Source organism: Neolamprologus brichardi, chromosome 23 (assembly GCF_056152115.1).
Source record: "Neolamprologus brichardi isolate AB-2024 chromosome 23, ASM5615211v1, whole genome shotgun sequence".
NCBI classification, from domain to species: Eukaryota; Metazoa; Chordata; class Actinopteri; order Cichliformes; family Cichlidae; genus Neolamprologus; species Neolamprologus brichardi.
The window spans coordinates 1,035,095-1,047,500 of NC_142125.1; the positions used below are offsets into that span (position 1 = coordinate 1,035,095).

The 12,406-nt window shown below is 47.0% G+C and overlaps 1 protein-coding gene across 5 annotated transcripts in view; it reads right to left on the reverse strand.

The window, feature by feature from the left end:
- Window positions 1-1,285: 1,285 nt before the first annotated feature.
- Window positions 1,286-12,406, reverse strand: part of myo9bl (myosin IXb-like) — a 61,823-nt gene continuing 50,702 nt past the window's right edge. Inside the window, exons 23-45 of one of the 5 annotated variants that reach the window (XM_087836591.1) lie at window positions 11,727-11,852; window positions 11,493-11,642; window positions 11,253-11,413; window positions 10,140-11,180; window positions 9,992-10,058; window positions 9,773-9,888; window positions 9,572-9,684; window positions 8,706-8,890; window positions 8,516-8,623; window positions 8,253-8,423; window positions 8,119-8,160; window positions 7,934-8,045; window positions 7,779-7,852; window positions 5,887-6,079; window positions 5,682-5,810; window positions 5,491-5,596; window positions 5,252-5,383; window positions 4,848-4,971; window positions 4,639-4,689; window positions 3,594-3,709; window positions 3,366-3,502; window positions 3,201-3,255; window positions 2,795-2,933 (exon numbers count right to left, since the gene is read on the reverse strand). In XM_087836591.1, coding sequence (XP_087692717.1) covers window positions 3,242-3,255; window positions 3,366-3,502; window positions 3,594-3,709; window positions 4,639-4,689; window positions 4,848-4,971; window positions 5,252-5,383; window positions 5,491-5,596; window positions 5,682-5,810; window positions 5,887-6,079; window positions 7,779-7,852; window positions 7,934-8,045; window positions 8,119-8,160; window positions 8,253-8,423; window positions 8,516-8,623; window positions 8,706-8,890; window positions 9,572-9,684; window positions 9,773-9,888; window positions 9,992-10,058; window positions 10,140-11,180; window positions 11,253-11,413; window positions 11,493-11,642; window positions 11,727-11,852 — 3,468 coding nt within the window. In that variant the 3' untranslated portion in view covers window positions 2,795-2,933; window positions 3,201-3,241. Of the gene's footprint in view, window positions 2,934-3,200; window positions 3,256-3,353; window positions 3,503-3,593; window positions 3,710-4,638; window positions 4,690-4,847; window positions 4,972-5,251; window positions 5,384-5,490; window positions 5,597-5,681; window positions 5,811-5,886; window positions 6,080-7,778; window positions 7,853-7,933; window positions 8,046-8,118; window positions 8,161-8,252; window positions 8,424-8,515; window positions 8,624-8,705; window positions 8,891-9,571; window positions 9,685-9,772; window positions 9,889-9,991; window positions 10,059-10,139; window positions 11,181-11,252; window positions 11,414-11,492; window positions 11,643-11,726; window positions 11,853-12,406 lie in introns of all 5 variants that reach the window. The other 4 variants (XM_087836589.1, XM_087836592.1, XM_087836590.1 and 1 more) reach the window with 4 other exon arrangements.

Sequence of the window (12,406 nt, forward strand, 5' to 3'; positions counted from 1 at the left end):
TCAAAAGCAGCGAGGTCTGTGCAGACGGCTGCAGTTTACTGTGACAAAGAAGCGGCTCATTGAAGACCTGACCCGAGTTTTAATGACTGTTTATTAGGGGTGGGGAAAAAATGGATACTTTGTAGCATGGTGATATTTTGTTTGGTAATAATGTATGGATACAGGGACAGCAGAAATCGATACTTTGTTACAAAAAGGTTTTTGTGCTCTGACTTCAGAGCATGTTGATCCTTTTTCTGAGCAAGAATCCTGACATTCCTTCACTGTCCAAATGTGTTTAACTTGTTTTTGGCAGCAATAAACATGACAGTTTACTTATTTTAATTTAAGACATGTTTTATTTTAATTAAGTTTAAAACTTTTTTATTTAATGTAAAATTATATTTTGTTTTAATTTACTTTCAAATTCTTCAGTTGCTGAAGGGTCTGCATAGTTTTCATAAACTGCATAGTTCAGAATAGCTATAATTGTACCAGATGGTTGATTCAGTTAAGTTGGACTAGACTGTAATACAAACCGTTCAGTTTGTCAACAATCAAACTGAAATGAGAGAAAGACTGAGTGTGAGACTTTGATATTAGAGAAAATGAATATTGATAAAGTTTACCTTTATGTACAGAATCTGAATATCGCAAAATATTTTTAAAAATTGCAATAATATCGTATCGTGGGATGTCTGGTGATTCCCACCTCTACTGTTTAATGCAGGAATGGCTCCGCGAGACTGTGTGTAAAACGATACCCACCTCTGGGAGTTTTAGCTCTTAAAGCAAAATGTTAAACATACACACTCTGGCCACTTTATTAGGTACACCTGTTCACCTAGTGGTTAATGCAAATATCAAATCAGCCACGTCGGTGCATTTAAACACGCAGATTTAATCAAGACGACCCGCTGAAGTTCAAAATGAGCAAGAAAGGATTTAAGTGATACTGATTGGTTGTTGGTGTGAGGATTGCAAAGACTGCTGATCTGCTGGGATTGTCCCACACAACCATCTCTGGGGATTACAGATAAAGATCCAAATAAGAGCAAATATCCAGCGAGCGGCAGGTTGATGCTAAAGGTCAGAGGCTGACGGCTCGGAGCTTATAGGTGCAGAAGATCATCTCTGAACAAGTTAAACCCTGAAGCAGATGAGCTACACCAGCAGGAGACCACACCAGGTGGTCTGTACCCAGCAACATGTACCTAATGTGCAGTATTTCTAGTTTCATGTTACTACATATCGTCTGTGCTGAAGGTCCAAGTCAACCTATGAACCCACTTTGGATCAGACTAACTCCTGGAGAGTTTATAAACGTCCTACAGTTTTATTGGAATAACTCTTGTTTATCACCAGCTTCTGTTTCCAGCGTAAAAGAAAATCGTTCGTGTGCGTGATGGAAACACAGAGCACGTTACAAGCATCATGTACTGTATTCTCATGTTAATACTAATAAACAGCTCATTCAGTCAAAGTCACCATGCACTCTGTTACATCAGAACATCTTCCTCATAATCCAGACTAACATCATCACACATCATCATCATCATCATCAGCAGTCACAGAGGAACATTAGTATTACATTTCATACAAAGTTGGCCGGAGCTGTGCTTCAGCAGACTTTTCTAATAATGGGACTGAGCGATGTTAGAGGAGGGGAAGTTCAAGGACGCGCGGTGGCACCGCTCGTGGATCGCGGCTGGGTTTGTGTGGGTTTCCGTGGAGAAAGTGGCGTGTGCTGCTCCCGTTCCCTTTGCTGCGTGAATGCAATGACTTCCTATTTGGTGTGTGTTGTGCGGCGGGTAGAACACGAAGGCGAACAGAGAACGCTGTTTGTGTGTGTGCAACAGTCACAATGTGCAGGTTTAGGTCCTTGTTTTCCACAACAAACACACCCCTCCCTCTACGAGCACCGTCCCATCATCGTGACGTGAGAATGAGCTTCTTTATCGAGTCAATGTACAACATCAAGGCACTAGCTAAAGTTTCAGCGAGCGAGTTTCACTCACCGGGAGAACTAAGACATGAAAAGTGCGACTGAAACCTGCAATATTTTCTTGAATTAGCACAAATTTAAAAAAAATCATTATGAGGCTACGGGAGGAAACTGCCTCTGGTCCGCCTGAAGTATCAACAGTGAGGACAACATATTAAAAAGATTGAAAAGGTGCTTGGCAACATGTGGTCCAGTCCTTTTTACTGACGACACGTTCGCTCCTCAGACGGCTGCAGCTGCAGTTTGTGTGATGTTTTGGGTTCATGCATGTGGAGCTGCAGCAGCTGCGCCTGCGTCCAATCTGAGAGCGTTTGAATTCGTTTTGTTTGTCTGCTTGCGGGTCGCCGTCCTTAATCCTCTTCGCCGTTCCAGTCGTTTGTGCTTCTCCCCGCTCAGACTTCATCATCCACGTACGGGACGTCTGGGTCAGAAAACCGTCTGTGGACATTTGAGACTTTCGTGTCGCTGTGCTGGAGCTGAGGAGTGGGCGTGGCCGTGGAGACGGACGAAGAGGAAGAGGCGGCTGAAGGAGGACAGGAAGAAAAACGCAGCAGCAAGTCGCACTCCGACCCGTCGAGGTAAAGGGACTGGGTGCTGTCTTTACGGCGGCCGGGCTGCTCTCGTCTCTTGACCGAGAAGGCGGGCGCTCGACTTCCAGGAGGGGCGTGAGACTGAGGTGGACTCGAGGTTGCTGCCTGGGAGCAGACTCCCTGCGGGAGTTTCACTGTGTTCGGGATGATGGGGTTGCGACGCTGAAGCGGACGCCTGAAGGAGGCGTTGGAGGATTCAGAAGTTGAAGAAGTGCAGCTGGCCAAAGAAGAGGTGGAGCTAGCAGGGGTGAGGGACGACACAGAGATGCGTCCGCCGGGGACTTTAGGCCTCTGGGTCGGATCTGAAAGTTTGGGAAGACAAAGCGGTTTGGATCTCCTCAGCTGATGAGCACCGCGTCCTGGAAGAGAAGAGGAAAGAGGAAGGATGAGGAATATTTAACCAAGAGGCTCACAGCAGAGTGAAAGAGGAAAAGGAAGATCATGCAACCATGTCATGCAAGAAGAAAAATCAAAAAATACACCCAATGAGTTACGATTACAAGATCTGATCTGATCTGGACGCCAAACGTTCAGCAAATCAACGTTGGGTGAAATGTGAGCATGCAGCCGTGCCACACATGCGTTTACATGCACACAAACACACAAACAGCTGCCGTTCCTCCGACCTGCTTTGCTACAGAGCAGACGTCACCGCCCACCTTCACCATCACTGGTCCAGACCTGTGCCACAAAAGACAGGAAGGGCCCCGCCCAGCAGGCCCCGCGGTCTGGTCAGAAACCCGCAGGTGACAGAAACAGGAAGGAAGTCCAGACTGTACCTTACTACTGACCTTCAGGCTCCGAGCTGTGAGCCGAGCGCTGCTGCTCGTCCAAGAGGCTCTCGGAGCTCAGCGAGGCTTCGGAGTCGAGATTCTCCTGGTCTGAACCGGGCTGCTCCATCTCTGGCAGGCGACAGGCAAGATCCTCTCTGGAGGTGAGATGAAGAGGAGATCACGTGCATTAGGAGCTGGACGATGAAGACGGCACACATGAGGAACTGAAAAGTGCCGAGATCTTACTTCTCCTGTTTGATGGACTTGATACGTTCCATCAGGTTCTTCTCGGCCTCCGTGTCCGAATCCAGAGGCTCGTTCTCGGGGACCACGCTCAGGTCAGTGCTGACCTTCTCGTGCATCTGCATAAGACAGAGGATCACACCTTCACCCAAACTGAAAACGTCCACAGATAACAAACACTAAAGAAACAGACACACATGACTTTAACCCAAACCTGAAACTGAACCAAAAGGTGTTAGTGAGGTCGAGAGATGGTGAGGTTTTCATGCACCTGCATGTGAATTCTTACAGGAAGTATTAAATGCACTCTTTTACTCTTTTCACCAAAATGTGTTGCAGAGTGTTTGCTCTGCAGATAATGTGACCTTCAGAGCTCTGTGGCCTTCCTTCCTCTTAAGGTTGAACAAATCAGTCACAAAACTACGGAGCCCCGCAGGGGACATGGGAGAAAAAAAAATTAAGACGGACTTTTGCGAGATCTCGCAAAACTAACTCGGGATCTCGCAAACGTTTTAGCCGCATTCTTCGGACGCTGGCTCGAAGCCGACCGGGAGGTCGAGGCACGATGTGCCGGGAAAGCGGTGTTCCTCCCGGCTGTAGTAGGTCTCGAAGAATGCGGCTAAAACTTTTGCGAGATCTCGAAAAAGTTTTGCGAGATCTCGAGTTTGTTTTGCGAGATCTCGCAAAACTTTTGCGAGATCCCGAGTTAGTTTTGCGAGATCTCGCAAAAGTCCATCTTAATTTTTTTCTCCCATGTCCCCTGCGGGGCTCCGTACAAAACAGCTGTTCTTAGGTAGCAACCTTCAAACCCAGACCCACGGTGTGCTCTCACATCACAAGCAGGGCACAAACCAGTTTACAGCAACATGCAGTCTATTCCCAGTTAGTATGGAAGAATAAACATATTAAGGAAAAACCCCAAACACACACACGACAGCCAAAGTTTGACCCACATCTTACATGCCATGCACAGGCGCCTCGACATGGCAGGCCGCTACAAACTACAACTACAAGGTCGCCTCTACCAGGAGAAATCGATGATACGTACCACCGCTCCTTTGTAAGGAGCTGGTAGCCTGAGCGGTAAACGCCAGTAGTGCTAAAGAGAGACAAGGAACATTGGACACGTTACGCACGGAAGCTAAAGATCAGATTCTGACAGTGGGCTCGACTTTATTACGTGACCTTCGTCCAACTTCTTAATTTGTCTAAATGGACAAGGACGCGGACGGAGGCGAGCGGCGCTCTCTTCCTCACCGTGTTCTGCCTCTTGAGCTTCAGCTGGTTTACGGCTAGAGCCTCGGCGTACTCCAGCTGCTCGATTTCCTCCATCTTCTCGTTGTAGCGCCGGATCTGCTCGTTGATGAGCATCTCCACACACCTGCAAACAAAAGAGCGATCAGGACCCACGCAGACGGCTGAGGGACGTTTCCTTCCCTCTCACGGGAGCGGCTCATGTGATTGGTCGGGCTTCTTTCTACTGTTTTAGCAGCTTAACATTACAATATAAAGCTTCTTGAGGCGACTGTTGTTGAGGATTGGTTCTATATAAACCGAATAAATTACGATGTAAATATTTCCTCCAAGTGAACACAAGGACACCCCACACCCACCCAATTCAACCCTCATATTGCATTCATGAGATTTCTTGGCGGTCTTACGTGGTTGTCTTGGCAACGTCTTTCATGCTGAGCAGTGGGTCTGCGCTGTCCGGGCAGCGGAGGATGCACGGTGCAAACACTATGGCCAGCGAGTTCGGAGACATGCGGTTGTGAGCCTCTTCTTTGCACACCCTGCAGGAGAAGCACACACGGCTGTAAATGATCACCTCGCCGTTTAACTGAACGAGCCATCTCAGCGCAGTAGAAGAGATCAGAATCAAACAAACGAGGGTCCCTGCCTGACGAGGTGGAAGACCAGCCTCTCCAAGGTGTTGTAATTTGCAGTCGGGAGCTCGTCCAGCCCTTTATAGATGGCATGAAGCTGCTCCTGCTTCTCTGGAAGGTCTGACAAGAGCAACAAAAATCAATTCTTGAAACACAGACAAAAATGCAAAGACACGAGCGCACTAGTGAGAAACGTCCTCCTCACCGACTGCATGCAGGAAGTCGTTGTAATGCGTGAAGGTCATGAGTGGGTCTGGCAGTTCCCTCAGCCACTGCTTCACCAAGCCCGTCACTGTGTGGATGGGATAGTCCTCGAGGCAGGCCGAGTTGGGGTCTGAACACAAAGTCGTCATCAGCTCGGTGATGTCGTTTCAGGAGTCAGAAAAAGCAGAAACATGTTGATGTCTGACCTGTGTCCAGTTTCTGGTGAAGCTCTTTCATTCGGTTGGCAGAGCCCGATTTGCGGTAGATGCCCTCCGTGTAGAGGCCGTGCATCTCCACGTGCTCCAGCATCATTTCCAGCACCATCGGTACCGGATTCTTCTCATTGAGCAGGTGACACACACGCACCCCGAAGTGCTGCCCGGTGAACTCGTCATCATTCTGTGGAGTCACCAGACGGCAGCGGTCAGTCGGACCTCGCCATGATCCACCCACAACATCCGACTCACATTCGTCACTACAAACGAGTCACTGTGCTGTTATATATAAAAACATGTTCCCAAATATTGGAAGCGTGTTTCCCAGCTGCTTCCTCCCAAAGGGCCGCTTACATTAATTTTATTTAACGTTTTCAAACACTGCGTGTCTGTGATCAAAGATAAATGTGCAGCCGACGCCGACAGTGCAAATAAGCTTTTTAAAAAGACCAGCAGAAAAAAAATTACTTAAATTAAATTTTTTATTCAAAGCTAGTGGAACAGGGGCTGGATTAGAAAACTTTTTATGCACAGTGTTTATAACTAATCACTAACCCAGCAGACTGTATATAAAAGATGGATACCACTGCAAATCCAAGCCAATGTTCTTAAAACTGTATTCTCTCCAATGGCCAGTAGAGGGCAACGCTGATGCTAACAAACCTCAACTGGAGATAAAACTGACTCGACTTTAGTTCAGTAAACGTCTCGTGATGAGTTTATGGTCCCATTCATGATGATAGGAAATTATGGTTACATTTAAAAACAAAAGCAAAGTGAGGTTTGATTCTGGGCGTGGCTACTTTGTGACTGACAACTGGCTATGAGATGAAAGGGAGTGACATTTCATAGTCTTCCTGACCTCTCCATGCAGGTTAGACTACACACCACCTTTAACCCTTTAAGACCTACCATAGAACCAAGTCCGCCAGAGCTTATATTATATGTTTACATGCTGTGGAGCCATTTTTGGGAGCATTTCAAGTTGCTATACATCAATACAACCATTACAGCCTAAATTTTAATAATATGTCTGCATTAAGTGCATAGTAATTACATAAATTGCAAAAAAGTGCAATAAACTACAAAAAAATGTAAAATCGTTTTTGTTTTTTTAACATATATTTCTAGTTAGAGAAATTTAAGAGGCTTATCCCTCAAAACTGTAAATGCAACAAAGTTGCACAAAATAGTTTCCCACCACAGGAAATTTATTTTGAGTGTCTTCATAGTTTTATTTTTGAAATACACCAATTTTTATATACTGCAGGAAAAACGAAAATAAATATTATAATGCAAATTTGCAAAAAAAGCAGCATATGCATCAAAATAAACTATTTCCAGCAGTGCAATATGAGTCCTAAGCATCCCAGAAACCACACAGAAAGTCATAAAGTCAAAGATAACTTTTAAAAACGCTGATGGACGTAGGAAGTGTTATGAACAGCTGATCGGATCGGCAAAGCCTGTTTCTGGAATATTATGTTTTTGTTGCTGCAAGTGCTTTATATGCAGTTTTTGCAAAGCTATATGTGGAAGGAAACTGTGACCGAGGACAAACTGATGGCATAAGATGTAAGTAAAACTCCTCCGGTTTCATGTGCAAAAAAAAAATATTGCGCTAGCTTACGTGGTTGCAGAGCTACCGGGATTTAAAAGTAGTTGCGCAAAACAGAGCGTGCCCGCTCCGACCGGCTTTAAGCACTTCATCTTCCTCTCATCCACGACTTCAAATCACGGATTAACCAGATGTGAATGTTTTCAGACGGTGTGAGGAGGATAACCACTGCACCGACATGCTGCAGGTCTAACCTTTGGTGGGCAAATGCAAACCAGCAGGCGATACAGCCATCCTTTACTTACAGTCTATGATGAAAACCCACCTTTTTGGCACAGAAGGTGGAGCAGTCGGTGTTTATCTTGGAGATGCACTTCTTGTGGCACACCATCTTACAATCTGTGAGAAAAGATTAAGAACTGAACTCAGTCGAAGCTGAACTTGAACTTGTGCTGAAAACGTTTCGTCGCGCTCACTCACTGCTGCACATGTAGGCCTTCTCCATGCCCCAGATGTAGGAAGTACACTGGTCACATGACTGCATAATGTTGACCTGATAGTTACTGAAAATGTGATCCAGCGGATTTTCCACCTGAAAAGAAAACCAATCGATTAAAGGCAAAATCATCACTGTGATAAAAGACGTCGAACGCTGCATCACTCACACTTTTGTCCTTCTTCCTCCTCTTCTTTCTCGCTTTGGCAGGCTGACGACAGACAGGCACAAATCACAGGTGTCAACACGGTTTTTCTCATTCGCAGTAACGAAGCTGAACAAGTCGAGATGCTTTGTTTTTACCTTTGCAGGCTCCGCCTCCTCCTTCTTCATCTCTCCCCTGATGAAACCATCCAGCACCGACTGGAACAGGTTCACCACCAGCTGGACTTCCTCCTTCTTCTTGCTCCCTGCCAGGTGCATCACTTTGTTCTGGTAGCCTGACATTAGACCTTTGTATCCGATGGTGGGTTTCTGTTAGGAGACGGGAGGGAAAACGAGGAAGAAGATGGTGAGGGTGAACGTTGATGTGTGACGAAGCTGCTTCGACGGCAGCTCAGACTTACAGGAAGAGAATACATGGCTTTGATGTTCTCTCTGAACTGCATGGTGGCTGTCACAAAGATGTTTTCTGTCTCTGACAGCGTCTTGCTCCTAGAGCGGAAATCATTCACCTGCAGAGGAATGAAACCCTTTTAGAAATGTGCGGATCTCGTTTCCTACATCGCGTCTGCCATCTTGTCGCCTTTCGCTCACCTGGTTGCCCAGAAACTCGTCGAGGTGCCGCAGCTCGTTGGCGTTGGTGATCTCTCGATCCAGCGAGGCGTTCCACTGCTCGGAGACTCGTGTGGCTCGGCTGATTTTGATGCTGGGGTTTCTGCCTATAGCTTTGCCGCCGCGGTCACCGGATTGAGATCGGGGCGCGTGTCCGGATGTCGGGGCTGAAAGAGAGAACGCGACGAGTCGTTAAGGCCAGAAACTACAGCGGGTGAGTGATGTTTTATTGATTAGCATTCAAATATCTCAGTGAAGAACAAAGATCTACCACGAAGCAAGAAAGCACGAGACAAGGCTAATCAAAAGGTATTGGCTGAAGCATTTGCTTATTACGCTTTAACAAAACATCTTTTTGCATGCAGCTCCTGTACACAGGGCTCGAAGCAAAGAATAAAACAAAGCAAAAACAAAACAAACAAACAAACAAAAAAGGAGTAACTACATCAAAGCAAAAGAATCAAGAGGGTTGTTTTTTTGTTTTTTTTTTCTCTTCTTTTTCTTTTCATTCTTGATTTATATATTTTTCTAATACTCTATTTTTAAACATGTTTTTAAACAAGGAAAATAAACTCCACCTTTTTAAATCACTGTCATAACTATTCCACAGGTTACCTCCTCTAACAGAAACACATCTCTGCTTTATATTTGTCCTTATCTTGTTTTTTTTAAAGAAATCTGTTCCCCTTAAGTCATATTGACTCTCTGACTTTGAGCAGCTTCTGAGTACTGCGGCAAAGCAAGTTATTTTGTGCTTTATACATTATCTGTGCCATTTTATATTCAACTAAATCATAAAATTTCAGGGTGAGCAAAGCAGCTTCAGCTACTCCTCTTGTGCGATTTACCTTCCCATGCGCTCGGCTTCTCGTTGAGCGTCTGAGCGAAGGTCAGCTCCCCGTTGTCTGGCGTCTGCGCATCTTTGGTTTTTTTAAAGATTTTGCTGAAGAAACCGCCGGGCCTGCGATCCACAGAAGCAAAACACGTCAGACACGCCTGACATTCGTTCGTTTCTTTTTATGTTTGCACTCCATCAGCAGCTGTGGTACCTGTCAGGTGTGGATGCGACTGAGTGGGCTGAATCCTGGTGCCCAGCAGCCTCCTGCTGCCTCTTTCTCACCGAGCCTCCCTTTGAAACGTCAGCAGAGCTGTCAGTCAGGGAAAGCTGTTCAGCAGAGAAGATCGAGTTACTCACACAACATCAGATTCAGATGTTTCCACAGACTGACAAACGTTTCTCTGCTTTACATCGAATCGACGGGAAATACCTCTTTGATGGAAGCGCCGGCATCGGAGCCCGGAGACAAGCTGTCGATGGATGAGAAGGTTTCATTCCTGAAACGCAGACAGAAGAGGAAGATCGATTAAAGAAAAGCCGAACTTGTTGTAAAGTAGCTTCAGCAGACGGAGACGTACAGCTTTCTGCTCTGTTCTCTGCTCTGAGGTGGAGACGGGCTGATGTTCTCAGACAGCTCCCCGTTACTCCTCCTCCCCCTCCACTTTTCCGGCTTCTCCTTTATCGCGCCGGTCCGACGTTGCAGATTTACCGCGCCGACATTCTCGCCGAGGCCATTTCTCTCCGACAAAGAGTCGGCGGGCGCCAGAGGTAACGAAGACGGACGGACGGGCCCGGCGGAGGGAGGAGAACTTTTTGCCTCCTTCTTCGCTGCCTTGTCTTCCTTCACCTTCCACGCCACGAAGGTGTACTGGTCCAGCTCCTTGCTGTCCGAGCGCTCTTTTAGCTTCGACGTCTCCTGGTTTTTGCTCTTCGGCGTGGTCGTCGGATCCTTGTTGGTGGATGAAGACGAGGCGACTCGCTCGGACTCTCTGCGGCTGTGTTCCAGCCCTCGCTGCCTCCTCTGCTCCCTCTTCTCCTGGCTCCTGGTGGACAGGACCCTGCTAACAGTCGGAGTTTGTGGTCTCTTTTGTTCAGCGTTTGGAGGTGTGGAGGTGGTGCTAGCTTCTTTATCCTCGCCCTCAGCTGGAGACGTGGGCGTAAGTGCGCTGGAGACGAGCCTATCAGAGGGCAGATCAGCCTTCGACTCTTCTAGTGTTTGGCTCTCCTCCTCCTCCTCCTCCAGCTGGGGTCCAGCCTCAGCTCGGTAACGCTCCAGCTCTTTGCCACGTTCTTCCTCTGAATTTGAACTTCTGTTAACATCTTCACCCTCCTCTTCCTCCTCTAAACCCTGTGCATTGAGGTTTTTATCCAGCATCTCCTCAGTGACCAGCTCTATATCCGAGTCCTCTCTCGTCTGAGGCTCCTTTGCTTTCCTGGCTGCCTCTTCGGCCCTTCTCCTCGCTGCTTCTTCTTCTTCCACTCTTCGCCTTTGCTCCTCTTCTGCTTTTATTCTCGCTTCTTCCTCCTCTTCCCTTCGCATCCTCTCTTCTTCTGCAGCCCTCCTCCGAGCCTCTTCCTCCTCCTCTTTCTTCCGTTTCTCCTCACGGATTGAATGGCACCTGAAATGCGCAGCAGATGATGTCAGCGTCACGCAGCAGATCCCACAGGCAGCCCTGCCGAGTGTTTCCTACCTTCTGCGTGCAGAGTGTCCTCTGACCAGGGCCTGGATTTTGGTAGCGCCTCTTCTTTGCTTGGCGTACGCCGATCTCCGTCTGTGGCCTCTCCACACCGCCTGGATCAGAGTGGCCGCCCGCCGTCTTTGCTCCTCTCTGCGGTACCGACGCCATGAACGCTGCGAGAGAGAGGACGACGGTGAAAACAATCAGGACCCTTCTTAAAATACCAGAGTTTGGAATCGGGTCTGTGTTTACCTGGATCGTAACGGCCGCCTGCCTCATTTCTAGAAACTCTTTCCTCTGCAGGTGAGCTCTGACGCGGCGCTGCAGGAAGATGATCTTGCGCATTACGTCCTTGTGCAGCACGTCCTGCAGCTGCTGTCGCTCGAGCTCTTTCAAGAACACCTGAAAGGACAAAACACACCAGGGTGGCATCACATGTGGATGCTGACGGTGTCTGCAGGTTTATAGGAGCATGACAGGTCGTACCTTTGTTTTGCCGATCTGGTATGTGGTCGGGTTGAGGCCCATCTTCTTCTCGAGCAGCGCTGAGATGTCCTCTTTGCAGGCAGTCGCGTTCTTTGGCAGCAAAACCCTGAACTGCTCCATGAAGTCCTGCAGGAACAGAAACGTGAATACAGCAGGTGGAGCAGTTTCACGTGTGCCCTGACCAAGGTTATTATCGTTAACGAAAACTAACGAAATAACGAAAACTAGAAGTGAAAAAATATTTTCGTTAACGGAAATAAAAATAAAAACAAAAAAAGGAAAACTAACTAAAACTATAATGAGTGTTCACAAAACTAACTAAAATTAACTGAATTTATAGCAAAAATGTGTTTAGTTTTCATTGATGTGTGCGTGTCATACAAGAGTCAAGGGTGAAAATGAAGTTTAGTTTCCAGATTTTTTTCTTGCTGTGTCTCATTATGCCAGCAGGTGGCAGCACGTTAGTCGAGTCGTCTGTGTCGCTGCTCCGTCCACGCGCAGAATCATGTCAGGAAAAGTCGGGAGCCAGAGTCCAATTTGGGATTACTTTGAATATGACTGTGTTTTGGATAAAGCAAGTGTCTTGTAGTGGAAACAGACAAATTATGAGGGACATTTCTAAAGGGAAAAAATCCCACAAACCTTAAAGTGCACTTGAAAAGCTCACACAAGAAGGCTAA